This window comes from Triturus cristatus, chromosome 2_1 (genome assembly GCF_964204655.1).
Source record: "Triturus cristatus chromosome 2_1, aTriCri1.1, whole genome shotgun sequence".
Taxonomy (NCBI): Eukaryota; Metazoa; Chordata; class Amphibia; order Caudata; family Salamandridae; genus Triturus; species Triturus cristatus.
This window is the reverse complement of record NC_140581.1, coordinates 996,698,839-996,724,856: the sequence shown is the minus strand read 5'-3', so window position 1 is coordinate 996,724,856 and position 26,018 is coordinate 996,698,839. Positions and strand designations below refer to the sequence as shown.

At 50.1% G+C, this 26,018-nt stretch overlaps 1 protein-coding gene across 2 annotated transcripts in view; it reads left to right on the top strand.

The window, feature by feature from the left end:
- The window catches only part of DENND4C (DENN domain containing 4C), a 1,124,311-nt gene that overhangs the window by 582,366 nt on the left and 515,927 nt on the right, over positions 1–26,018 (top strand). For both annotated transcript variants that reach the window (XM_085634595.1, XM_085634603.1), the window contains one exon: positions 485–615. In XM_085634595.1, coding sequence (XP_085490721.1) covers positions 485–615 — 131 coding nt within the window. The remainder of the gene's footprint in view (positions 1–484; positions 616–26,018) is intronic.

Here is a 26,018-nt window from a genome sequence, read left to right as displayed (position 1 = left end):
GTGCTGCTGCTTGAGTGCAGTTGTCTCAAATTCAGGGACTATGAATCACCTGCGCGGAGCTTTCCTCACTGGCTTCCCATCACGAAAAAAGTCACTTTCAATATAGTTTGTTTAGCATTCTTCAGAACTAATTTTCTTAATATCAGTCTTCAAAAGCCCACAAATGTCCCAACTTCACTAAATGGCTTTTAGCCTTGCTATTGAACTGTTTTTTTCTTTCTGGATTATCTTAACAGTTTGTCTGCTTTTTATTTATTTCTCAATAGTAGAGATACCCAGTACGTTTTACATTAAATGTAGGAATTGCCATGATTATAAGGCTAAACACTGGTAAAACGTCAGTAGCTGAAGAGTGTATTCAGTTGTTGCTAGTGATCGAGGCTCCAGAGGGGTACTGTTTTGGTGAAATAAAATATTGTGTTGACTAGCAGAGCCTAATTAAAATGTACTTTAATAATAGCTTTTGTTTTGTTTTTGATGCAAGGTTGATGCAGAGTTTGTGGAAGACATGAGGCTTATAGAGTTGGATGAGTCACAGAAGAGTGAGCATACCGTGTTTATCATGCCCCCAGAGCCTCCACCAGAAGATGAAGAGAACCCACAACCGAAGTATAGGTATGTGTTGAATCAAGAATTCCCTTTCTTTGTCATCCCAGAGCTCCATGAGGTTGAATAAACTCTGAACTGGTGAATGTTCTTAAGTATTGATTATTCATTTGATGAAAGTGCGATAGTAGTTTAATCTTTGTGTGAACAATTATTTTTTAGATAATTTTCAAAATTAACATGTTGTTTTCCTTGACTCAACCCAATACAATATTATGTACTGATGCTGCTGGAAACTTGAAGACTATTTGCTGTAGGTTTGAACCTTCATAGTAAGTGCTTGAGATCAAGAAAGTTTAGTGCCATCACCCACATCCTCTGGATAATCCAGAAGGTGTCTGGGCTCTCTGAATCTGCTCAATGGCGGTTGGTACCTTTAGAACATAATGCAGCCTTTTAGCTGCCAAATCTGCACTTTCGTAAATGAATTATGGAATAATTTTGACTGCTAAAAATCATTTCTGGACCAGTAGAGCTGTGTGAGATGTGTCCTTTGGCCAGAATGCATCATTTTTCATTTCAGGCGAATGTTGCTTACATTTTTCCCTTTGACAGTCACTACACTGTGAAGGCTATTTCAGTGTTAGTCGGCTTCTTCTCGTTCTGTGGTTTCTTTTTTGGAACATTTGTTTTTATTGAGATACAAAATATTGCTCAAAGATGCAGGCTTCATTTTACAGATTGATGCATGTAATATCTTCCCTCTCCCTATTCTATAAACAGTAACATGAGTCTGTGTAAAGTAGTAAAGTCAATGGCTAGTATATGTAGGTTTCTCAGAATAAAACTATTTTACAGAGTACTGTATCACAATAGCAAACTTCCCTCTTCAATTTAAAGGAAAGTGAAGTAGGTAAAATAAGGTAGCCACTACCACAATAGTGATGGGTACTTAGTGATAGATAAGGCATCATCAATTATGAGAAATCAATTCAATGACATTAATAATTATATATATGATCATGCATACTTACATTTATCTCACTCCCTTTAGGCCAGAAGCAAATAAAGCTAGCAGTGAAGTGCAAGATGTGTTGAGGAATCTCCCCCAAATGCCTCTGATTTTGGTACAATAACATTTATTGTGTAAAATGTATGGAGAGCCATTCTGTACATGTTACGTAGCTATTTCTCATGTGCATAGTTGTGTTTTCCAGTATCCTAGGATGCCTAACTTTACCACTGACAGTAATGTAGACAAATCATTGTCTAATGTGGTAGAACACACCATTAAAAAAATTACTTCTGCCATGCAGCATTAAAGTATTAACAGTAAGAGTTTCAGTAACCTCCAAACATGTTTACATCTAAGTCTATACATTTGACCAATTATTGAGTCAGTTTGGCAGTCCTAGTGAATATGTACTGAGATGTTAATTAGGTATGTAGGTGAGATGGTGACCAATGCCATGTGTGTGGTATTTTAAAATAGTTACTTTTCAGGCATGCTTCCCTTAGTCACTTTTCATGTTGTGAAAGGAGTTTGTCCCAGCCTTCATTCATGAATTTCGATACGATATGGTTTTCCCACTGTACTTTGAGAGCTGGTGCATTAAGCAGGGAGAATTAGTGATCAATGAAGATATCATAAAGGCTTGACACTGTGCCTCTTTATGCCATTTCTATATGTGCTTCATTTGTGAGTTCTGAATTAATTTTCACCTTCAGATCTAGAATCTATTGCAGCTTTGTGATAGTTTCCAGTAATTCCAGTATTGGGAGCAGGGCATTAGGAACTCAAGACCGATTCATTTGAAGATTTAATCATGTTTTCTTATCAGTTGTCCTCATATCGTTTTGAATGAATCGCTTTTCGGTTAATTAGTTGGTCAAAATTCGGCCATATTGGTGGACCCATGTGTATCTGTTTGTTAATCCCTTATTTCTTATGCGCAGGGTACCATGCATAAGCTGTTGTGCTGATAAACTGGATCCAATCATTCATAATGTTAATGTCCAAGCTCCTATGTTTTCTTTAAGAATAATAATAAGAATGCAGTCCTCTGGCAAATATGTAGGACAGCTGTTTCAATATGAACACCCCATGGACATCTCTTTATAGTTAGAGCTTGTAGGCCACAGAAGCCAGTTGATGGGCCAACCCGTATGATTACATTTAGGGCAGCCTCATGCCTCCCCAGTCATCGTGGCTGCATGACATTTAGCTGTTTTTAGTCAAGGTTTTGAGTGTCCCCATTTCATTTTTAACAGGTCACTTGAGCTTTTAAAGAAATAGTGCTGATTAAATCATAGGGCATTCGTCATCTTGACTACATGAGAACTGGCCACATCAATAGCTGTACCTCCTTGATACTCTTTTCTAGTAGAGGAATAATTGTCTTTAGCCATATTTTCCAACTCTCTGTTAATAACGATTGCCAGTTATTTTGAGCAGATTGGCACCCATCTGAAATGCATCTCCTCTAGTGAAGCATCTGTGGTAGTTTTGTCAACAGGTATTCAAGGGAGAAATCAGAAAAAAGAAATAATGAGCCATGTCTAAAAGAGAAATAAGCGAGCAGGTGAAGCAAATGAGCCCTGCAATCATTCAGGAGATTGTTTACATTTCTTTCATTTCTTCTTTCTGCCATTTTTTCAGTCTTTTGACTTTCCTCTCTCCATCCTTCTTTCTTCATCTTTACTTCCTTCTTTCCATCCTTTCTTTACTTCCACATTTCTCTTTAGCTGTCCTTCTCTCCCTTTCTTTTTTTTAACCTTCCTCTCTTGTCTCGTCCTTCTTTGTTTTTTTCCTTTCTTGCTTCCTTTCCATCCATCATAAATCATTTTGTCTTGCCATCTCTTCATTCTTCCTTCTCAATCATCCCTCGTGCCTCATTCCTTCTTGCATCTTCCATCACTGTTTTTCCTCAATCCATTCATCCACCCTCTTCTCCATTCATCCTTCTCTCCATCCATCTCTTCAGCCATCATTTATTATTACTTTGTCATACCATCCATCAGCCCTTCTCTTCGTTTGCTATTTCCTTTGTTTTTTATCCATTCAGCCATCCATCCTTCTCCCCTTTCTTACTCCATCAATTCATCCTTTCCTTCCTTCCATTGATCGTGTATCTCCATCTATTCACCTTTCTCATCATTCTTTATCCATCTTCTCCATCCACTCCATCCTTCATTTCTTTTCATCCATCATTCTCTCCAGTCACCCCTCCAACTAGCAATCTTTGCATTCATCCATTCTGTCTCCTTCACAGGTGCTCTCCACCTTTTCCTTTCCTTCTTCCTCTGCAAGAGGCCATGTTTATGAGCTTCACTTTGGTGACCGGAGTCTACGATCAGAGTCAAAGGAGCTATAAACAACAATATAAATTGTTTGTGTTACACAGACCTGCCCAGAGAACAGGGATAAGACAAATACTTGGGCCATACGTTCTGGCAGGGATTCACTAGCTTAGCGAGAATGTTGTCAGCATATAACAGTATTTTTTGTTCACCAACCCATGTGGCAATGCCATGTATGTTCTGATTCTGATGACTTGCTGCTGAGGGTTCCAGGGCTAATAAACACAGAAAATAAATTAGGAGGACAAACCTAGATCATGTCTCTTGTGAGAAGTTGGCCTGGCATATGCTGGTCACTAGTTATAGTGGCCACCTTGCACCAGTCCAATTCGACTTTTAAGGTGATGGGTTTAAAAGACAACCTTTAACGAAAGCTATCCTAGTGGTAGCTGTGGAGAGCAGCCTTCAGGCTAAGTCTTGAAGGAGTGTTAAGCTTATTGTTTTACCATAGATAACCTCTTGAATGACCAAATGAAAGAGTAGTCCACACAGGTATTTATATAAAATATGTGTTTATTCTAAGCAGAATCCCACATGTCTCTTTATGAGGCTAGAGGTAAAGTTACAATTCAAACAAGCATTTATAGATACAATAAATAGCACTGGAATCACAGGGCCCCAGGGGGGGACCAAACCATATATTAAAGTGGTATAAGAACCACGACAATTCTACAGACAATGCCTAGGGCATTTAGGTTTGCTGGCCCCTTGAGAATAAACCCCAGGTGATGAGGAAGGGGACCCACGGGAGGCGCGTACAGTGGAAATAGCTGCTATCGGGATCTCTATTAAAGCCTATGGAGAATGTTGCGGTTTGATTTAAACAGATTAAAGACACTTCTAGCAGGAGTTCAAAGTTAAAGACTTAGAGTTAAGCTTTTGAGGAGCCCACTACCACGAGAGTACCGAGGTACCACTGTTACGTGCCCCAGGGAAGCCGGGTGCATAGGTCGTTTTCGATGTCGGGTCGCGGGCTGATTTTCAATGGGAAAATATACAAAACTGCTGCTAGCCAAAATCGTCGATGATGCCGTGAAGAATGAAGTTGTAGATCTTGTAGAGAAGAACCTGAAAGCAGAGGGGACAGAGTCTTGGTCACGGCACAGTGACCAGGGAGCTCAAGGAAAAAAGCCCTTCAATGTCGGGTGCTTCAAGTTGAAAAGGTGTAGCTTGGATCTGCAACCACGGGCTCCGGGAGGCTTCAAGGAAGGCCAGCTTCTGGAGGGCGACTGTCCCACGAAGGATGAGGGTCGCTGCGGTGTTAGTGTCCGGATTAGATCCACTAAGCCTTGGCAACCGCAACCCACGCAAGATGAACAAATTAGCTACTGGTGCAGACCCACGAGGTCTGTGAGAGGTCTCCTTCGAGGAGACTGTAGAGCAGGCCTGGAGCAACCAGGGGAACTCTTAAAAGTAAGGATTGTCCTCCGCCAGGGCCCACAAGTCGAGAGACAAGGGACCGCGGAAGGCAGCAATTTGGAGTGCGTAAATGGGTTCCCACGGGCCACCGGAGTGAGCTAGGGTGCTGATCTTTGGCACAGTTGCTGCTGAGATGTTGGCTCAATATTGGGCCAAAGCACAACTTCCCCACTGGTCAGGGTCGTGTGCTACGCAAGCGGTGGCCGGTGCCCTGGGGTATTGGGGATCTCGGCACCCACGCGGTCCACGGTGCTCAGACGTGCTGGGCACGCTCACTGGCCTCTGGGATGCTAGGAAACCCACCTCAAGGTTGAGAGGAGTCGTCGATGTCCGAAGGAGCAGCGAAGTTTCAACTGGGTCACTTGCAGTGTTTCAGGTGCCTGCCAAGCAGGGGGGTAACTCCTTTACCCCAAGGGAGATTTCTTCAGTCAGCTGGGCAGCAGCTCGTCGAAGGTCAAGTCTGTGAAGTCCAAGATTAATCTGATTATCTGGGGACACGTTATTCACCTTTATCCACAAGATGAGGGGAGTATCCAGATCAGTGTCTACCAATGGGAGTTGAGGCGGGAAAGGGTGGTTACACCCTCTCCCCTTTGTGTGTTTACCGCCTGGGCGAGGGGCAGGATGCACCTGAACCGGTTCCAGGCGGTGTATGCAGAATGTAGGCGCTGTAGCAGCCTACGTGCAACTCTGAAAGGCATCCTATGGTGCACCCACCCAGTTCCACATAGCCTGTCTGGGAAGGTGCTGGCACCTCCCTGCAACAGGATCCCTATTGTCCAGCTGCCGAGGCTGGGGTTTCGCCCAGCAACAGGCAGCCAGAGTCATGTGGGTGGCGAGTAGCATCCATTTTGTGATACGTGTGCACTTTTAAATTGGTGTCTCAATTCTGCCGCTTTTCCCATATCACCCCTTTAGCAGGGGGGAATCATGCCCTCATGCCCATGACTGGACTGGGGGTATGATTCCTACATGTTTGACACCAAACACGATATGGTTCTGTGTAGCCATTTTCAAGTTATCACGCTATCGCGATATACTTATAATGCGGTTAAGAGTATATGGTATGGCTACACTACAAACAACCCAGCAATGGTTTTACGAGGGTTGCAGAGGGGCCCTAGTCAGGTAGGGGTCCCCCCTCACACATATCCCAGCACCCTGCCTTGTAGGATTAGCAAGACCTGCTTGAGGGGTGACCAATGAGAATACATGTATTGTACATAGGTGGGATACAGGGTATCTGTATCCCTGTAAGGGGGTGCAAGCATTACCTTACCCAGACTACAGTAGTGGTCTGGTGGTATCATTTGGTATGGCTGTCCCAGGGTGGCACAACAAGTGCTGCAGCCCTGGTAGGCCTCTGAGGGACCCATGCCCTGGGTACCTAGGGTACCATCTACAAGGGCTGACAGGGTATCCTCAGTATCCAATTGGGTTGTACCTAGGGTACTCACATCAGTTTAGAGAAGAAGCAGATAGGCTGGGGTCCTGGATAGCAGGGCCACAGCCTGGCTAGAGTCATAAAACAGTCAAAACATCAGCAAAAAGGTGGGGGCAACTATGCAGTCGGTGCCACTCTCCTACATCTCTCAACACTGAGATAAGAGTGCTTCACCATTAGTTTGTTCAGTAGGTGCTCTATAAAGCCTACAAAACAGACAACATACATCTATAGTTAAGATACCAGTCCTCAATACATTTATAGAAAGACTTTAGAGTAATTCCACCCACATTTCCATCAGCACCAGCTTGGAATCTTAACATTGTACTAACAAGGCTCATGGGGCCACCATTTTAGCCACTACATTCCTGCCTACTCCAATACTTATCTTGGAAGGTAGCTCAGACATGTCAATGAGCTCCAGGCAGTAACTTTAGAAGAACCATTCTTCCAACTCCACAGAAGCAAAGTACTGCTCAGAACAAACCCAAAGTTCCTCCCCAAAGTAGTCTCAGCATTCCGTATTAACCTGTCAATTTAATTACCTATCTTCTTTCCGCAACCTGAAACAGTTGCAGAGAGACCTCTTCATACTCTAGATGAAAAAAGAGCTTAACTGTAGTATATCGATAGAACCAAAACATTTAAGAAAACCAAGCAATTATTTGTTGCTTTTTCATCTCTTCACACTGGAAACCCAGTCTCAAAACTAGGGATTTCTAGATGGGTCGTCAAATGCATTCAAACTTGTTATGCTAAAGGTAAAATACATTTACATGTCCCCCCCCCCCCCCCCCCCCCCTTCTTCAGGGCTGACACAACTCACAAGATAAGAGCCTTATGGCATTCCTAGGGAACATACCAATTGCTGATCCTTGCAAAGCAGCAACATGTTCCTCACCACACACTTTCACTAAGCATTACTCTGGATGTATTAGCACGTCAACAATCCAGTGTTGGACAAGCAGTGCTACATACTCTTTTTCAAACAACTGCTAACCCCGCAGGCTAGCCACTGGTTTAGGAGAGCAACTGATTTACAGTCTATGCTAAGCATGTATATCTACAGCTGCACATGTCTCGAACGGATTATGTTGCGTACCCTGTAAGCATCCGTTCTTGGCATAAAGTGCTGTAGATTCACATGCACCCACCCTCCTCCCCGGACGCCTGTGTAGGTTCTCAGTTTACTTTTATATTTACTGTTCGAGGCATATGGGCTGCAGATCACACACTAGTGCATAGATTGCCATCTGGTGGTGGGCCCGGATGATTACACTTTGTTGTTCTCCTGGAAGAGTCTTTGTATGGTAGATGACTCCTCCTCTGGAGCATAGTGCGCATGTATCCCATGATTGCTGCTCCCTGCCGTCGTGCAGGACCATGACATGACACTTAGCGGTTGCACCAGAGTCTTCTGGACCGGGACAGTCATCAAAGTGCAGCTTGGTCACCCAGAAGGCAAGTTACAGTCTGGAGAAGGATTTGGATTTGGATTTGGATTTGGCTGCGACACCGGACAACTGGTAGTCCATTGGCGAGTGGACTTCAGCCAGACTGGAGAGGACCTTGTGGACCTGAAACCCTGTGTCCAACCCCCCCTTCATCACCTTTGTGGACAGAGGAGTCCCTGCAGGAAGACCCCTGTCGACTGGGTCTCACCCATTGCATTCTTGTGCATCTTTCAGCATCCTGTATCCTCTGCATCGGGACCTGTCTGAAGACTGCTTCTTTTGTGGAGGTAACTGTTTCTGAGTACCTTGCTGGTCCCCCTGACTGGCTCTCTACTGGAGTTAGTCGCCCTAAGTGACTCTAACCAACCGCATTACAACTTGCCCAACTTTTTATTCAAAAAAGCTTCCAAGTGTCAAAGTTGTTGAATTTGCCAATGCTTGCTCACAGTTGAATAAAACACTTTGATTTACTATACCTTGTAAGTTCTATAATCTCCAGGATCCTCCAGTAGATCTTTTTCATTGTGTTGTCTAAACATACTTAAAAATACAGTCTATTTTTATAAATTGGGGTCGGATTTCTTTGATGTATAGTCCATTTCTTCAATTGTTTTGGTGCTGTTTAAACGTTTTATACTTGGTTTGACGAGTTAAGCGTAAGGGTCCTAAAGGGGTTGGTGAGTGTATTATAAGGTGAAGTTGCACAACCACACCATATAATACACCCAGTTTCCTCACACCTACACTTCCGGGGAGGGGCAGGGGACGCCTATGGTCTGCCATCCCTGGTGGGCATATTGGGAGGCGTACTTGTAATCTATCCTTCCCGCATGGGCGGAAGGGGGGGGGGGAGCCAACTAGACACCAGGAGAAATACTTTTTAATATAAAATGCTTTTGGGAGCATCCACCCTGGCATTGACCATACTCCCATGCCCTCAACAAGCCCCATAGTGATAGCCCTACCCATTTAAGTGGGATACCTTTTTTATTGGGGAACTCTGGGTGGTAGGTATTTTGTGCATCCCTACAAATTTTGTAACCTTCCTATGCTTAGCATACTCCTGCCATCTAGTGTTGGGCTTGGACGTTTCAAAGAAGCTGTTCAAGTCACGAGGTATAGTGACTCCTCCTATAGTCTGTGTTACGCATGATCGTTGGTTCCTTTGTTAATTGCTTTTTTTCGCCATCTGGTGTCGATGTCGGATGGCGATCCTGGAGTTCCATGACCAAAGCTCAATTTCTATCACAACACCCGTCCAGCACCCCGTTTTTTCATCACCCATTGACGGAAACTTCGACAAACATTGCACCGACTGTTGTTCCTTCAGCATTTTGATCCGCCCACCCTCGTCCAGTTCGACTTTGTTGTATTTATAGACACCAACTTCGCTTATCTGCTTATCCCCGGAGCACGACGAGGTGTTGTGTGAGGCGTGCCTGGCCTTTTGCTTGAAGATGCTTCAGCAGTGGAGGGAAAGTAATTGGGCCCACTCCACCATGCAGACACAACATGCAGCAGATGTGCCTGATATTTTCGGGGAGCAGTTAGTTGAGCCGGAAGAGGAGACTGAGGATACCAAGGCACAGGTGAGACTGATACACATCCCTATAATGCTGGCTAGCAATGGCGAAGGCTCTGACTCCGACCCTGATCCCTCCACACGTACACCGGCGAAAGCCTCCTACACCCCCGCAAAAAACAGCTAAGGTGACTGTCGGAACCCCACTGCCCTCGGGCCATGGCTAAGGAGCACACTCAAGTCCCTCCGCCAGCAAAATATTCAACAAACATGGAACAGTTAAAAAATGTAAAGGTCTCCTCAGTGCCAGTACTGAAAAAAACAGATTCACTGCCTTCGATGCACCATAAACCTCCATCAGACCCAAAGGTACCTTTGACGCCGCAATACCCAAAGATACCTTTGGCGCCAACAAATCCAAAGACACCATCGGCACCGAAACACCATCAGTCACCGAAATCCTCATCGGTGTCCAAAATCCTGTCTGCTCCAAAACTACCCTGGATGTCGAAACCGATAAAGACAATGTCAGAGCCAAAACAGCAGGCTGTTCAGCCAGTTCTTGAAAAACATCTAGATAAACTTGATAAATGACAAAGGACTGTATTTATTCATCCAGACACAGGCAAATTAAGGGCAAAACCTCCTCCAGCTATAAGTGATACACTCCTAAAAAGGGAGAAGACATTTAGGGAGAAGACATTTGAGGAGGAAATCATGGTATAAGAAACAGAAACCTAGGGGCACTACCCCTATTCTTTTTCCTCATTGCTCCTCCTCCATCTGCTTTTACACCTATAGCTCCTCTTCCTCCAGCTCTACTGCCTGTATTGCAGCAACATCACCAGCTCATACGCATTCACCTGAAAACCTTCCTTCAGAGCAGCCACACACATCACTCACACCATTTTCAACAGGGGACATTGATACAGGGGAGGATTTAGCACTATATGGTATGCCATTTTTTCCAGACCCACGGGGAGACCCAGACAATATACGGGATCCATGGGATCACTATGATGCAGACCCTGTAGATCCAGATCCAGATCTGTACCCCTTAAAACCCTTGCCACCAAATGATACCACAAATTATCAGGAGGTGATTCGTACAACATCACACTACCATAAAGTGGATCTCCACACTTTACTAGACGAAGAGGACTTTTTAGTAGAGACACTAAACAGGGTCTCGTAGGACAGTGCGGACCTTGCCTGTGTTAAGAGTCATGCTCAAATCCACAGAGGAGATTTTTAAGCAGCCACTTAAGTCCAGGGTGATAACACCCAGAGTCGACAAAAAATACAAGGCATGTCCATCAGACTCAGAATGAATCAAGGGCCAAGTTCCCCCTGATTCAGTAGTAGTCCACATGGCTAGAAAAAGGACCAATTCCAGGGGCACTGGAGATGCTCCTCCAGTGGACAAAAAGTCAAAATACGATGTTGCAGGGAACGGTGTTGTTGCACAAGTAGCCAAACACATTGTGAATTCTGTAGGTTTACTTTCACGTTATATCAGAGCCCGATGAGATACAAGAGTTATTGCACCATCTCCCTGAACAATAGTGTCAAAAAGGGACTCAAGGGGGCGTGGCCAAGAGTCCGATGGAGTAGGACGCACCTCGCGGTGTCTCTGTCCTCCAGCAGCCAGCCAGAGGAAACTAGCAGCAGCGGATCCTCGTGGGCACAAATGGGCCCCTTCCTATAGTCCACCAACCAGTCTACCCCATATCTGCAGCCCGCTTTCTTTTCTGGGCCCGAGCTGGGGGCAGATACATAGTGGACGACCGGGGAGAGTGACTTCGCCCACCATCTTGGACATGGGCCTCGTGGAAGTGGCCGGCCTGGTGGAGGCCTGGGACCCCACTGTGGGGGCCCTGGGTGACGATTTTTGGTGACCGGAGAGTATTCCCGGAATTCCAAGGCTGCGGATGGGCCTCCGACACCCCCACTTAGAGAGCTTTGATCGCCAGACTCGGCTGGAGCCGAGCGGATTGCCAGACTGGTGGCGGGGTCGGGACGGGCCTCACCTGCCATGCGCCCGGTGGGCCCCTCCTTCTTGGACCTCTTTGGTGACCGACCCGCTTGGTGGCTGCAGCGGGGATGTGTCTTCGTGGGACCGGACTGTCACCTGAAGGGGTCCCCGTCCTCTGAGGCCAGTGACTCTATTATCTGGCTGCCATCTTGCAGGCTTGCTCCCCGTGGCTAAACCGGGTGGGGGGAGTGAGGCCACCCGGCCTGTGCTGCTTGAGTTGGATCATGGTGTCCCCCGGCGGGGGAGAGAGGTAATCCCGCTGCGCCCCGGAGGTGCTGCATTCTGGGCACTCCTGCCTCTGGTAGTCCCCACCAGTGCGGGTAAGTGAGGCCCTGACGTCAATCGAGCTGAGTCTGGAGACTGGAATGAATCCGCGCCATGCACAGAATGTAGTGAGGCAGGGGCCGGGGGCCCAAGCAAAGGGGGGTACGACTGTCTGGCCCGAGGGGGGCTAAGGCGACCGGCTGTGCATTTGACCAGCAAGCCCGGGCCCATTCATCTGCCCCCGGTCTTCGACTTTCAGTGACCCATGAGGCGGGGGCTGGATCCTTGATTTGATTTCCGATTTATAAAGCGCGTAGCTACCCTGGGGCATCCCAGCGCTGAAAATCGACCAGTGGCTAATAGAGAAGGGAGTTGGGGGGAGGATATTTAAGAGAAGAGCCAAGTTTTTAATTGCCTACGAAAGGCCAGCAAGTTGGATTCTCTTCGGATGTGGAGTGGGAGGGAGTTCCACAGCTTGGATGCATTGTATGAGAAGAGTCGTCCCCCTGAGCGGGCCCTGTTTATTCTGGGGACGCTGGCTAGGGCGAGGGAGTCTGATCTAAGGTGTTGGTTAGAGTGATGAGGTTTGACCAGAGATCTCAGGATCGGCGGGCCTTTACCATGGAGTATTTTGTGTGAAATGCAGAGGGCTTTAAAGGTGATCCTTTCCTTAATCGGGAGCCAGTGTAAAGATCTGAGGGCTGGTTTGGCCGAGCTTCGAGATTTAGACCCAGTCAGGAGTCTAGCCGCGGCGTTCTGAGCACACTGCAATCTGTTAATGACCGAAGCAGGAGCACCTAAGTAAAGGGCGTTTCCATAGTCCAGTCTAGAGTTGACCAATCCCTGCATTAGCTGTTTCCTGGAATGGAAGGGGATCAGGTGGAGGATCTTGCGGGCTATCTTAGTGAGGCCAAAGCATGTGCCGGCAGTTTCCCTGGCCTGGGCCTTAAAATTAAGGTCCTTGTCCATCCAAATACCCAGGCTCTTGACTTCTGTCTTGGGAGTAGGAGGTAATCCCATGCAGGGAGGCCAGGAGAGGGAAGGAGCGAATCTGAGTGGGTTCCCCAGGAGGAGGATCTCGGATTTCTCACCGTTAAGTTTCAGGCGGGAGTCGCACATCCATTGAGAAATGTTCTGGAGACAGAATAACAAGTTGTCCAGACAATTAGTCGACTGGTTTATGGAGACGACCAGTTGGGTGTCGTCGGCGTACATAACAGTTTTTATACCAAAAGGGGTTACGATATCTTCAAGGGGCGACATGTATACGTTAAAGAGAGTAGGGCTCAGTGAAGAGCCCTGGGGGACCCCGCACTGAAGGGGAAAAGGTCTGGAGTTAACTGGGCCATCAGAGACCTGGAAGGTTCTGCCTTTTAAAAGGATTCAATCCAAGACAGGGCGGCACTGGATATTCCTGCCATTTTGAGCCGGTGGATGAGGATGGCATGATCCATCGTGTCGAAGGCGGCACTCAGATCTAGAAGGATCACTGCCACTGAACCCCCCCATATCTAAGATGGTTCTTGCTTCTTCGACTACAGCTAGGAGTGTGGTATCTGTTCCCTGTCCTGGTCTAAACCCTGTCTGGGATTGACGGAGAAGATTGTTGGTCTCGAGGTAATGGGATAGATGGTGATTAATGATTTTCTCGGCTATTTTGCTGATAGCCGGGAGGAGGGAAATGGGTCTGAAGTTCGACAGGTCAGCCGGGTCGAGGTGGGGTTTTTTGAGCAACGCCCATACTGTGGCTTTTTTCCAGTTGGTTGGAACCATTCCTTGAGCAAGGGACGCGTTAATAAGGTTGATAAAGGGCATGGAGACCGTGGGAGCGACCATTTTTAGTTTGCTCAGGGGTGCTGGATCAGAGGGGGCACCACTTTTTCACAGTGTGGAGAGTAGACATGAATGTTTCGGTTGACACCAGGGGGAATGCTTCGAGACGTGGGGCCTCCGTATCAGTTTGGAAAATCAGGGGGTGTGTGGGGAGCCTGTGGGGAGGAAGGGTTCTTAGGATATTATTAATTTTTGTTGAGAAAAACTCAGCTAGTTGATTGCATCTGGTGCCTGAAGGGTCTGGTATTGGAGGTAATTCCGGCGTTCTTGTCAGGAGACGGACGATGCGATAAGTTTCTTTAGCGGAATTTGCTGCAGCAAGTATTTTCCCCTCAAAGAAAGTTGCCTTGGTATTTTTTGTACAGATTTTATAGTCCCTCATGGCTGATCTATATTCCTTTTTACTTTCGTACGCCCAGTCCTTCCTCCAAAGGCGCTCAAGCTTTTTGCACCTTTTTCTAAGATCGTGCAGTTCCGGACTATACCAGGGGGATTTAAGAGTTTGCTTTTTACTGGGGAGGGGTTTGACGGGAGGATAACATCGAGGGAATGTTCGATCCAGGAGCGAAGTTGGGCATCTGCTCGGGAGGGGTCTGGGTCTAAGACTGGAGTAGTGGAGGCTAGTTCGCGGGACCAAGCTGCTATATCTAGTTGTTGCCATGGGCGAGAAGGTGCTTGGGGAGGGGGTTTGTTCGACACTTCGTTTGTGAGTGGAAGCTTAAAAGGAATTAAGTGATGGTCTGACCAAGGGATGGGGAGGGGTTCATCCACTACTAGGTTCGGCAGGTTAGTGAATATGGGGTCTAATAGGTGGCCCTTGGAGTGGGTGGGATAATTACTTTTCAGATGAATGTTAAGGGCGACGAGATCTTCCTTGAGGTCCTCCAATAATTTATTCAACGGGTCATCAAAATGGAGATTTAAATCTCCTAAAACCGTAAAGTTAGGTGACAGACATGCCAGAGATGATATAGTTTCCACTAAGGATTTGCAGAAGAGATTAGACTGTCCTGGTGGACGATAGACAAGTATACCTGAAAGGGTTTTTACTGGGGATATGTGAATGACGAACTGGACGTTTTCACAATCCTGGATTGGGCGGTCTTTGAAATGGCAGGACAAATTGTTTTTATAGATGATTGCGATTCCACCCCCTGACCCGGAACATCTGTCCTGATGTTTAATAAGGTAACCGGGGGGGAGTGATTGAACTATATCTGGGTCAGATGAGGGTTTGATCCATGTTTCTGTAAGAAAGAGAACCTCAAGTTCAGATTCCATAAGGAGCATATTGATTTCAGCTCGGTGTTTCGGGAGAGACCTACAGTTAAGTAGGGCCATTTTGAAGCAACGTATTTTCGGGGGAGTACATTGTGCCAGTCTGAATGGGCAGATTGAGCAACAAGATTGTCCTTCTTCCAACAAGATGCACAAATATGGTGACAATCGCAACAGGCACAAATATGGTGACAATCACAGAGATGCAGCAACATGCACCTCCAGACAACAAATGGCATCAGATAGCAAGCGAAACATCCTTTGCCTTTAGTCTGTCCCAGTCTTGGGGTGACCAACCTGGAGGGGTTCCCACGCAACGAGGGAGCAATTATTGAACTGAGGGGGCTCCGGGAGACCGGCTGTGCAGTCGGACAGTGTGCCCGATCCCTATCCTCTGCCCTCCATGTTTGGACCCTGGTGATACCCTGGCCTTAGGGTGGGTGACTCATTGGACTGCACTTTTACTAATTCGGCCCTGCAGTGATCAACCGGGGCTGCGCCTCGTCACCTTCTCTGCATTCCTTGCCATCAAATGGTCCCCGCTGAGAAGTGAGGGGTTGGGATTTATCTGTAGGGGTAGTTCCCCGCCCCCCATTCCCCCCAACCTGGAGTCTTGGAGGTGGGTTTGGCGGCCTCTTCAGGAGGCGGGAGTGCACCTTCCCACCCCCCCCCCCCCCCCATCAGTTGGGCCCAGGACTAAATCTACCTGACTTCTGGGTGGTCGTTGGCTCTAGCGGGTCCTTGGTACATCGATTGGGCTCCCGGAGAGGGATACATTGGAAAAAGAATAATTTCTGGAGAACCATGCCCCACACTAAGGTGGGAAAAGACACATCACCAGTTCCTCTAAAGAAGCAATGGTAACATCATTGTGGTCGAAACCTCCCTCTGCTGCTGTGACCCAAAAGGTCCCCGCGATGGTGACATCCCCGAGATTCCCGAGGTGAGTCCCCTCACACAGGTCTTTATGACCAACTTTCTTCAAGAGATAAAGGCGAAAATTGGCTCACTCAAAACTGAGTTCAAGACATGCCTGCAGGATATCTGGCACGATGTGACTGAAATTGAGGGCAGAGTAGACTACCTTGAGCGAACACTCGATACGCGGACAGAGGACGATGAGGAACTCTGGCGCCGCATGACATTGCTTGAAGAGCAGCACATAGAACTGCAGATCAAAACGTAAGACCTGGAAAACAGGAGTCGGAGAAACCACCTCCGCATCAAAGGGGGCATGGAGGGTCAGGACATAATGACTTACACGGCAGAACTCCTTAAGGGGATCAGAGGTGACGATGAGGCCTCCCCTCCGGCACTGGACAGGGCACACCGAGTAGCAGTCCCCGTACAAATAGAAACCTGGTCCCTGATATTCTAACCCGGGTGCATTTCTTCACTGAGAAAGAGGCAATCCTTCGTGCGGTCAGGGAAAAGCCCTACTTGACCTATGGAGGACACCACATTCAAATTTTCCAGGATCTCGCTCCCGTTACCCTGCGACAGCGCAGAGAATTTAAGCTGGTCACGGACAAATTGAGGGACCTGAAAATTAAATAGCAGTGGGGTCATCCTCTTGAGTTAATTTTCATGTGGGAGGGTAGGCACAGATTGCTAAGATCCCTGAGCGAAGCTCAACAGCTACTCCAGCTCAGGTTGGACTCTCTCCCTTCCAGCCCGAACTCTGGGGTCGTCATGTCTAGGGCTCCTCTCTGACCGAAATGGTCCACTGTGCCTCGTCCTCTGAACCGGGCTCGAAGGCCAAGTGACCTGTCGCAGCAGGCCAAGCAGGACATTATACAACATCTTAAGTCCATTGATGGCGCACAGTCCCCAGGACATTCCCAGCCAGATTCCAAGCACCCCTCCCCCACTGCATCGTAAACACAGGAGCCTGGTCTTTTGAGCGCTCTGGGATCCCGGAAACCGGGTGGTCCACACCCAGCCCTTCTACTTTTAATGATCCCATTGCTTACTTGATCACTATGTACATATAACGGGCCTGCCGGGGAAGCCCTCGTCCCCTGGCCCCCTCCGACTCTAGACTTGGCTTCATAGCAAGAGGCCCCTGATCCTCTCAGAGGGAACTTTGTTCCCCCCCCCCCCCCCCCCTGCATCTATAGTGTGTGCCGGCCGCTGGGCAGAGTGATGGCGGCTAACGACACGATCTTGATGGCACCCCTCGCCCTTCATCTGGTCCCCCATGAGGAGTGACTTTCTCAGAGTCGCCCTGGTTCACACCAATGGGCTAATCCAGGACGGGAATGGACTATTGTGGCCAGGTTGGGCGTTTTTTTTGTCTGGTTTGCTTATTTTTTCCGCCCTTTCCTTTTTCATTTTACTCCCTTTGCGTTCCCTGGGAGGATGGAGAGCACTTTTCCCTATCATCCTGTCTCCTTAACACGGGAGATACATAGTTCTATAGGGGACACCATACATGGGATGACCCTGACCGACATGATTTCCTCTATATTTCACACCCCGCAATCACACACCATTGACTGGGTTGGGATCGCTCCCATTGATTGGGGGGGGGGGGGGGGGGGGGGGGGGGGTAGGGAGATACCATATGAACCGAACGCTTTTTTATACATAAACAACCATGGTGCAGATTAAATGTCTTTACCCTCAACGTGAAAGGGCTTAACTCCCCAAACAAGCGGCGGCAGGTCTGGCGCTACCTCTTGATCCAAGACCCAGACAGTATCTTCCTACAGGAAACTCTTCTACAAGCAGATGCACAGAGCATGGCACACCCTAAATATCCTAATTAAACTTGCGCGTCTCCAACATCTAAAACAGCGGGGGTGGCCATTCTTTGGGCGTACACATGCAGGGAGTTCGGAAAATGCGAGACTAAGAGGGACGATATCTGAAGCTTAAGGTACTAATTAATAATAGACCCTTTATAGTGATTAACATTAATGCCCCCAATCAATCTCAAGACACATATATCAGGAGCAGGATCCTACTTAAAGATCTGGCTTCTCTAGTAGTGGATCCGATTCTTGTTGGGGGGGGGGGGCGGGACTTTTACTTAGTTTGGGACCCACACCTTGATCGTAGTGCAACTTCCTTTAAAGGTACTGGGGCTATGTCTGCAGCGCTTAAGCAGGCCTTCACAGCCTTGGGCCTTGCTGACGTATGGCGTTATGTAGAGCCAGAGATGAAAGAATACACCTTTTTTTCTCATGTCCACTGCTCGTAATCCCGTATAGATTATTTCTTTCTATCCCAATCACTTATTCGGTCGCTGGAATTGGTGATTATATCTGACATATCTATGTCAGATCACGCTCATCTGGAGATCATTCTGGGAGGCATGGCTGCCCCGTTGGAGGCTCCCGCCACTCATTCTACGAGACCAGGTTAACGTAGCAGAATTATGTCAGGCAATTCAAATGTATTTTGAAACGAATGACCTCCCAGGCACCAGTGGCCACACTCAATGGGATGTACTCAAGGCAACCATACTAGATACCATCAGCTCAATGTCAATTGCCCGAACAAGGGAATCCCGGTTGGTGGAGGCAGGCCTTACTAGAGATATTAGGGCACTTGATAGATAGGAGCATGTAACACTTTAAAGACAATGGCAAAAGTGTTTGGCCTCCTGGGTCAATTAAAAGTGATCCGAGTAAACCAAGCCGAACATTCTCTCCTTGCTCTGAAACAAAGTATTACGAAGGGGACAACAAGGTGGGCTCCCTACTGGCTCGTTGACTTCGTTTGCGCATATCCTGCAGTCACATTGCCAGGCTAAACCACGCGTGCCTTTACCAAACAGCCAAACAACGAATGTATCAACGCATGCCTTTACCAGGTAATTTTGTGGTAAAGGCATGATTGGTAAAGGGGTGTGTGGTAATGTTCACACCTCAGCTCTTCCGCCCTGAGCCCTAAAACCCTGGCCCCTGCCCTATAAATAACCCGACCCCCTCCCAGCCCTAAAAACTATCCCATCCCTAAAACTACCCTGATCTCTCCCCCCCCCCCCCCTCCTTCCCTGAGCCCTAAAACCCTGGCCTCTGCCCTATAAGCAACCAGACCCCCCCACCCCCCCCCCAGGGCCCTAAAAACAACCCCATCCATAAGACTACCCGCTGCCCCACCCTGAGCCCTCAAACCCGGCCCCTTGCCCTATAAACAACCCCTTCCCCCAGCCCAAAAAACTGCCCCGTCCCTAAAACTGCTCCCCACCAAAATCTGCCCCTTGTCTCTCCCGATCCTTCCTCTTACTGTGCCGGCCCATCTAAGCATCTAGACTGCTTACTGCTTCAACCACGCATATGCGTTGTTAAGGCATGCATGGTTAAGGCATGCGGAGAAATGGCACTTGTTGCTCTGCCCACGTTGTAAAGGCAGTTTCCTCTTTCGGAGGGGGCAGTCTAGAGGTGCAACAAGACCTAGTACATCTACAGATTCAGGAAGTGCACAAAAACAGGGTTCCTATCGGGCTCAGTACTCCAGAGGAAACTACTACAGTTCATAGTATAAAAATAATCTAGGAAAAGTTTGTGGTTTCACCTCTAAATCCACTACACCTACCATACAGTGACAAGCTAAGCCTCACCCCTCAACATATAACACCAGTAGGGGGCGGTTACAACAATGCCAACAACACTGGACACAGATTACCACGAGTCAGTGGGTTCTTGCCATCATCCAAGATAGGCATTGCCTAGAGCTTACAAATACCCCGCCCACAATACCACCACAGACACAAAATATGTCACCAGAACATCTTGCACTCCTCCGAGAGGAGGTTCAAGATCTGCCTTTAAATTGAGCTGTAGAAATAGTCCCAAAACACACAAAACAACATCACTGCACGGAGTATACTCGCTATACTTCCTCAGTCCCAAAAAAGACAGAACATTAAGGCCTGTTCTATACCTCCTGCCACTCCGCAGTTAAATCTCTTCAGAACACTTTCACAGTGTCACACTCTACAGGATGTGATACCATTGCTACCGCAAGGAGATATCTGAAAGAAACACGTAGCGATCGATTCCTTACCTTAGAATTACCCCCAGGCGTTAGACTGGATCTGAAAAGTTTTTGTCAGCAGTACCCCTGCACGTCAGTAGGCGTCGTCGTGCGGCTCCACGTGCTTCGTTGGCGTCGGTGGCACCGAGATGACGTCGCTGGAGTTTTCTTTTTCTGCGCCAGCAAGCGCAGATCCGGGTAGAGCAAGTACCCACAGTCCCTTTTTGACTGAGTTTTTTCGAGGCCTATTGTCTCCATTTCTTCGAGTTGATCAACTCCTGGTGTCGTAGGGATGCCCGGCTTTAAGAACTGTGGGGACCGTCACCGCATGATGTCGGTGACGGACCCGCACCGCTTGTCTCTACTGCCTGGGGTACGCCCACGACTCAGTCGTGCCCCAACTGCCGGGCCATGGCGCTGAAGACTTTGCGGGAGCGGTTCCCAAAGTTGCTTGAAGTCCGGCAGTCAGCTCCGCGCCGCTCAAGGTCCCGGTCCCGTGGGAGGTCGAGGGACCGGTCGCGTAGCAGTCACCATCGTTCCTCTGGATCGAAGTCTTTGCACTCTGGGTCAGGTAAGTCGAAGCATTCCAAAAAGAAGTCGAAGAAGCGCCGTCGCTCCTCGACTTCCCGTCGCGTTTGAGGGTGTGGGTGGTGCCACCCCCGTGGCTCCGGTGGAGCCTGCGACATCGCCGCTGGCCTACCCACCTTTTCCAGGTCCGTCGGCGATGCCTGCTCAGGTGCAAGAGTTTCTTGCTGCCATGGCCCGGCTCTTCGGACCATCTGGCCCCGCCGGTGCGCCATCGGGACCCGTGGGCCCGACTGGGGGTCCTGTCCTTCCATCGCTGGCCGCTCCGACCCTGGCGTCGCTGGCCGCTCCGACCCTGGCGTCGCTGGCCGCTCCGACCCTGGCGTTGCTGGCCGCTCCGACCCTGGCGTCGCTGGCCGCTCCGACCCTGGCGTCGCTGGCGGCTCCGACCCTGGCGTCGCTGGCGGCTCCGACCCTGGCGTCACTGGCGGCTCCGACCCTGGCGTCGCTGGCAGATCCGGCCCCGGTGCCGCAGCACCCCCCGGGATCCAGGATCGGACCCCGGTCGACGCCGGTTGACCCCGGTTGACCTTGTAACACCTCCACCGACATCATCCCCACCGGTACCACCTCCGACGTCACCCGTTCCTTGGGACGTCGTCGTCCCCAGTTCCAGCCCTGAACCGGACATGGTGCCAGAGTGCCAGATCGGCACCGATCCAGACGCCGATGGGGCCATTTTTCCCCTATGTCCGTCTTTATTTTCAGCCTATTTTGCAGACTTCGGAGGAAGGGGAGGACTTGGAGGGGTCTGAGGACCCTCTCACACGGCCGTGTGATTATTATCCGGACTAGGCAGAGGATTTGGGGGATGCCAGTGGTCATGACACCTCACCTGACCTTGGCATGCTGTCTCCTCCTACCGTGGCTACGGAGGAGGGAGCCAGATAAAAAGTGGTAGTACGTAGGGCAGCCGAGACCATCCACCTCGAACTCCCTACGGGGGCTGTCAGGACTAACTTCCTCACAGAAGTACTTCAGATGGCGGCAACCTCTTCGGAGCCCTTGCTGCCTTTAAATGACGCACTGTCTGGGGGGCGCTAGGTGGCGCCAGACCAAGATGGCCGCACCGCTGTGAGGCTCTGGCAGCCTGGCCCGCATATCCTGCATTTATTAGCATTTCGCACGATCCCCGTGCGCCACAAAGATAAGCCTGAGTGGAGGAAGACGACCGCCACCCTCGGTCTGAGTTTCGGCCCGATTGGGGGAAGGGTGGAGGCGCGGTGACCTCGGAAGATCGGAGAGGAGCTGTGCTGCGAGTTTCCCTGGAGCAGCGAGACGGGCGCTGATTCTGCGCGAGGCCGGTGCGGCCACGAGGGGTGAGGCCGCGGATCGCCGGAGGCGCATTTACTAATAGTACACGAGGCCGCTTTGATCTCGGCTGGCTGGAGCTTGTGCGCTGCACCTGGGAGCCTGACTGAACGGCTGGGAGCTGTGCGCGCCCGGTGGTGAATCTCACGGCTCTGTCTCCCTGCACTTGCAGCACCATAGCGCGGCTGGAGCGTTTCCTGAGTGCCGCTCCTCCCTTGCTGACGGGGTGCCTCCCGCGGGCTCTGTGGCGGACGCTGTGGGTGATTCGAGAGGACCGAGTCGGCGAAGGCCCGGTGAGTGCACCCTCGCCCCCAAGCTCTGCTGTTCGCTTACCTTTGTGCGTGCCCCCTCTGCCCACTGAGGCGCTGAAGATGGTTGGGCATACATCCTGAGACGCCTGCCGGCTGGATACGACGCCTCCCCATCCGCTGTGCGGCTGCTGGTGCTCCTGCTCTCCGGGGTGCTGTTTGCTTCTGGAGGCGCGCGCTGAGGCGCCGCGGAGGACTGGGGTCACTCACTTGTGCGGCGGCTGTTCTGCTGGCACGACCCTTGCCTCGCCTCTTCATGATTTTGGGTGCATAACTCGGCACACTATCGTGCTCTGTGCATCTCCCTTGCGGCCTCCGCGTACTTTCCGGCCGCCTCCCCCTCCGCTGTCTAGAAATCTGTGTTGACTGTGAGACGAGAGGGAGAAACGAGGAGGCGGACATTGGGCTTTCAACATACATGAGGCGGATCACGAGGCTGGAGTGGGGCTGATTGCGGCGGCCGCCCCTGGTGTCGCTGACCTGTGGCTTGGAGTTGCCTCTGTTCCTCCCCGGCTGGACTTTGGCACGCTTTTATCAATCCTGTGGTGCTTGTGGAGGGGAGCCTCCGAAGTGTTGTGCGGCACCGCTGCAGACGGGGTCCAGCGCACGCAGCTGCGAGTAATAGCGTCGGAGGGAGGCGGCCAGCGGATAACGCGCGGACACCCCGCCAAATAGGGTGCCCTGACGGGACGGAGCTTGCCCGCCGGGATGGGGAAGACAGATGGGCGGCAACAGCGGCTTCACTTTGAAACTAAGTAAGTGGACACTCGCTCCTTAGCGGAGGAGCCCCCCGGGCTGGAACGGGAGTCGCTACCCGGACCGGCGGCGAGCCCGGAAAATGAGGTCAAGGAGATGCTAAAAATGCTGCAACAGAGCATGAATGGGCTATCGGGGAAAATGGACACGATGAACAGGCTTGACTTTCTCGTGTTAAAGGTAGACAAGCATGATGAACAACTGAAGGAAATGGAGCAGCGCATTTCTGACAATGAAGATCGCACAGGTACCATGGACGAGCAATTAACGCAGATGGACTGCCTCCTGAAGGTGATAGCGGCAAAGAACGAGGACTTGGAGGAGCGCAGACGCCGGAACTACATACGCCTCACTGGTATTCCGGAGAGTGCCAATACCGGACGGATGGAAGAATATGTGGAGAGGCTCCTCCTGACGACGTTTGGGGCTGAGGCATTTTCGTCCCATTTGATTGTTGAGCGGGCCCATAGATCGCTTGGTCCTCGGCCTCCCCCGGGTGGGCTGACTCGGCCTATAGTGGCACGCATACTTAATTATAGGGACCGTGATGTGGCCTTGAGGAGAGCGAGAGAGCAGCAAAATTTGCAGTTTGAGGGAACTGCGCTCTCCATATTCCCAGACTTCACTATGGCTGTACAGGAGGCGAGAAGGAAATTTGTAGCTGTTAAACAAAAACTGCGCACAGCCGGTATTGAATATGCCCTTCTGTATCTGGCGAAACTGCGCCTCAGATACCAGGGTCGCACGATTCTATGCATGACCCCCCAGCAGGCGGAGAAACTCCTTCAGACTCTGCGGCGTCGCTCGCCTGGACATGCCGCGGATAAAGAGGGGTCGCGTCCCCCTACGCCTGCCCCTGAGGCGCGGGGCGGGAGTGAGCGTCACCAAGCCCATGCATTGGCGTTGCCTCCGCTGCTGGATTGACTGTTGCATGGAGGCCAGAGGTGAGCGGGTGATGCGTGGATGGAATTGAGAACTCCCAGATGTATAGACTCGGACTTCCACTCTTAATGGTGTGCAGGCGGTGGGGGGTTATCAGTGTACATTCCTTCTGTCTACAAGCATGGGACGTACCCCCAGCGCTCACCCAATTGCGAACTAGTTGAGATAGGGGAAGCGTGCAAATTTTGATGTACAGCCAGGCCCCCTCCCACCACTCCCTCTCCATGCTCCTGCCTTATTGGTGTGTAGTAGACCACCAAGGGGGAGAGGGGTAAGGGAGGATATCTGGATCCACAGGCGCCCCCAGCATGGGCAGTCCCCCACAGGGTAGCAATGTTATTGACTTTCAGTTGACCCACCTGTTGAGGTCGCCAGGGTGTTGGGTTGGGGAGGGATGTATTGATACCGGCACGGTTGGGGTGCTGTTGTGGGAGGGACGGGGAGTAATACTTGGCTTGTTCGTTTTTTTGGGGGGAGGGGGTAGGGGGGGAGAAATCGGCAATCGTTCAGGCAACTACGGATGTTGGAGATCACACAATTCATTGTACCCATTCACATGGAGTGGGGGTGGCGCTGGGTGTTTGGCCTCTAGGTTGTAATCCATTAGGCATTTCTATCACAGTCCGCACGCACACCCTGCACTGACCAAATTGAAATTACTGACCTGGAAAGTTAGGGGGCTGGGGGACCCCCGCAAGCGGCGTCAAATACTCTCATACCTGGATAGGCACCATGTCAGTATAGCGTTCCTCCAGGAAACACACATGGACCCTAGAGATAGCCCGACGTTTGGGAGCAAATGGGCCTCAGAACGAGTATTCTCGTCCTATTCCACTTATGCGAGGGGCACCGTGATTCTCATAAAACGTGGCACTCCGTTTGTATGTGCGGGACAGAAGAGGGGTAGGGATGGGAGGAGTTTTATGCTGTGGGGCACGCTGGGCACGCAGTCTGTAGTGCTTGTGAATTGCTATGGTCCTAACGTTGATGACCCCGATTTTCTACACTCGCTTTGGGGACAGATCACAGGGGTGGGGGCCACACATGTACTATGGACTGGGGATTTTAATACAGCCAGTGACCCTCGGACGGACAGGTCCGGCGCGCTACCGCACCACTACACCTGCAGTGAGGCGGCGATGGCCGGGCTCCTTAAGCACGAGGGACTTACCGACCTCTGGCGATACACTCACCCAGCTGGAAGGAAGGGTACTTATTACTCGTCGGTGCATGCGGCCTGGTCGCGGCTGTGTCACTGGGTTTGTGCGGTGGACCACCTTGCACGCACTTTTTCTGATCATTCGCCTGTGTGCCTCACGCTGGAGATACCAAACCTCATTGCCATTCCTAGAAGCTGGCGACTGGTCCCTGGGGCACTTCTTGATGAAGCGTTTAAAACTGAGCTAGAGGAGGAGATAGTGGATTTCATGGCCCACAACAAGGGGACGGTGGCACAGGTTGGCACGCTATGGGAGGCCTTTAAGGTCACAATCCGGGGCACCTGTATGGCAAAGAGCTTTGGAGTTTTGAGGGACATGCGACGGCGCCTTCGCCTGCTTGAGGGGCGCCTAAAAATACTGGAGGTTGATCTCTGGTGCGGGGACTCGGGCGAGGGGAGGGCTAAATTGCGTGACACCTTTACCGACTACACTTCCACGGCTGAACGGGAGGCAAGGTTTAGGGGGAAATATGTTACTGCCAGACGCTATGGCGAGGGAGGCAGGCCGGGGCGCGCCCTGGCTCGCGATATCAGACGACCACGATACACCAACTATGTGCTTGAGATAGAGGATGCACAGGGGGATAGACACAGGGATGGCTTAGAGATTTTGAATACTTTTACGACATTCTACGAATCACTGTACTCGACTAAAGGGGTGAATACACAGGATTTTGCTGCATTCTTTTGGGACATAACTTGGGGTATCTTAGTGGGAGGCAAAGGGAGTTTCTAGCTGCCCCATTTACGCTCGAC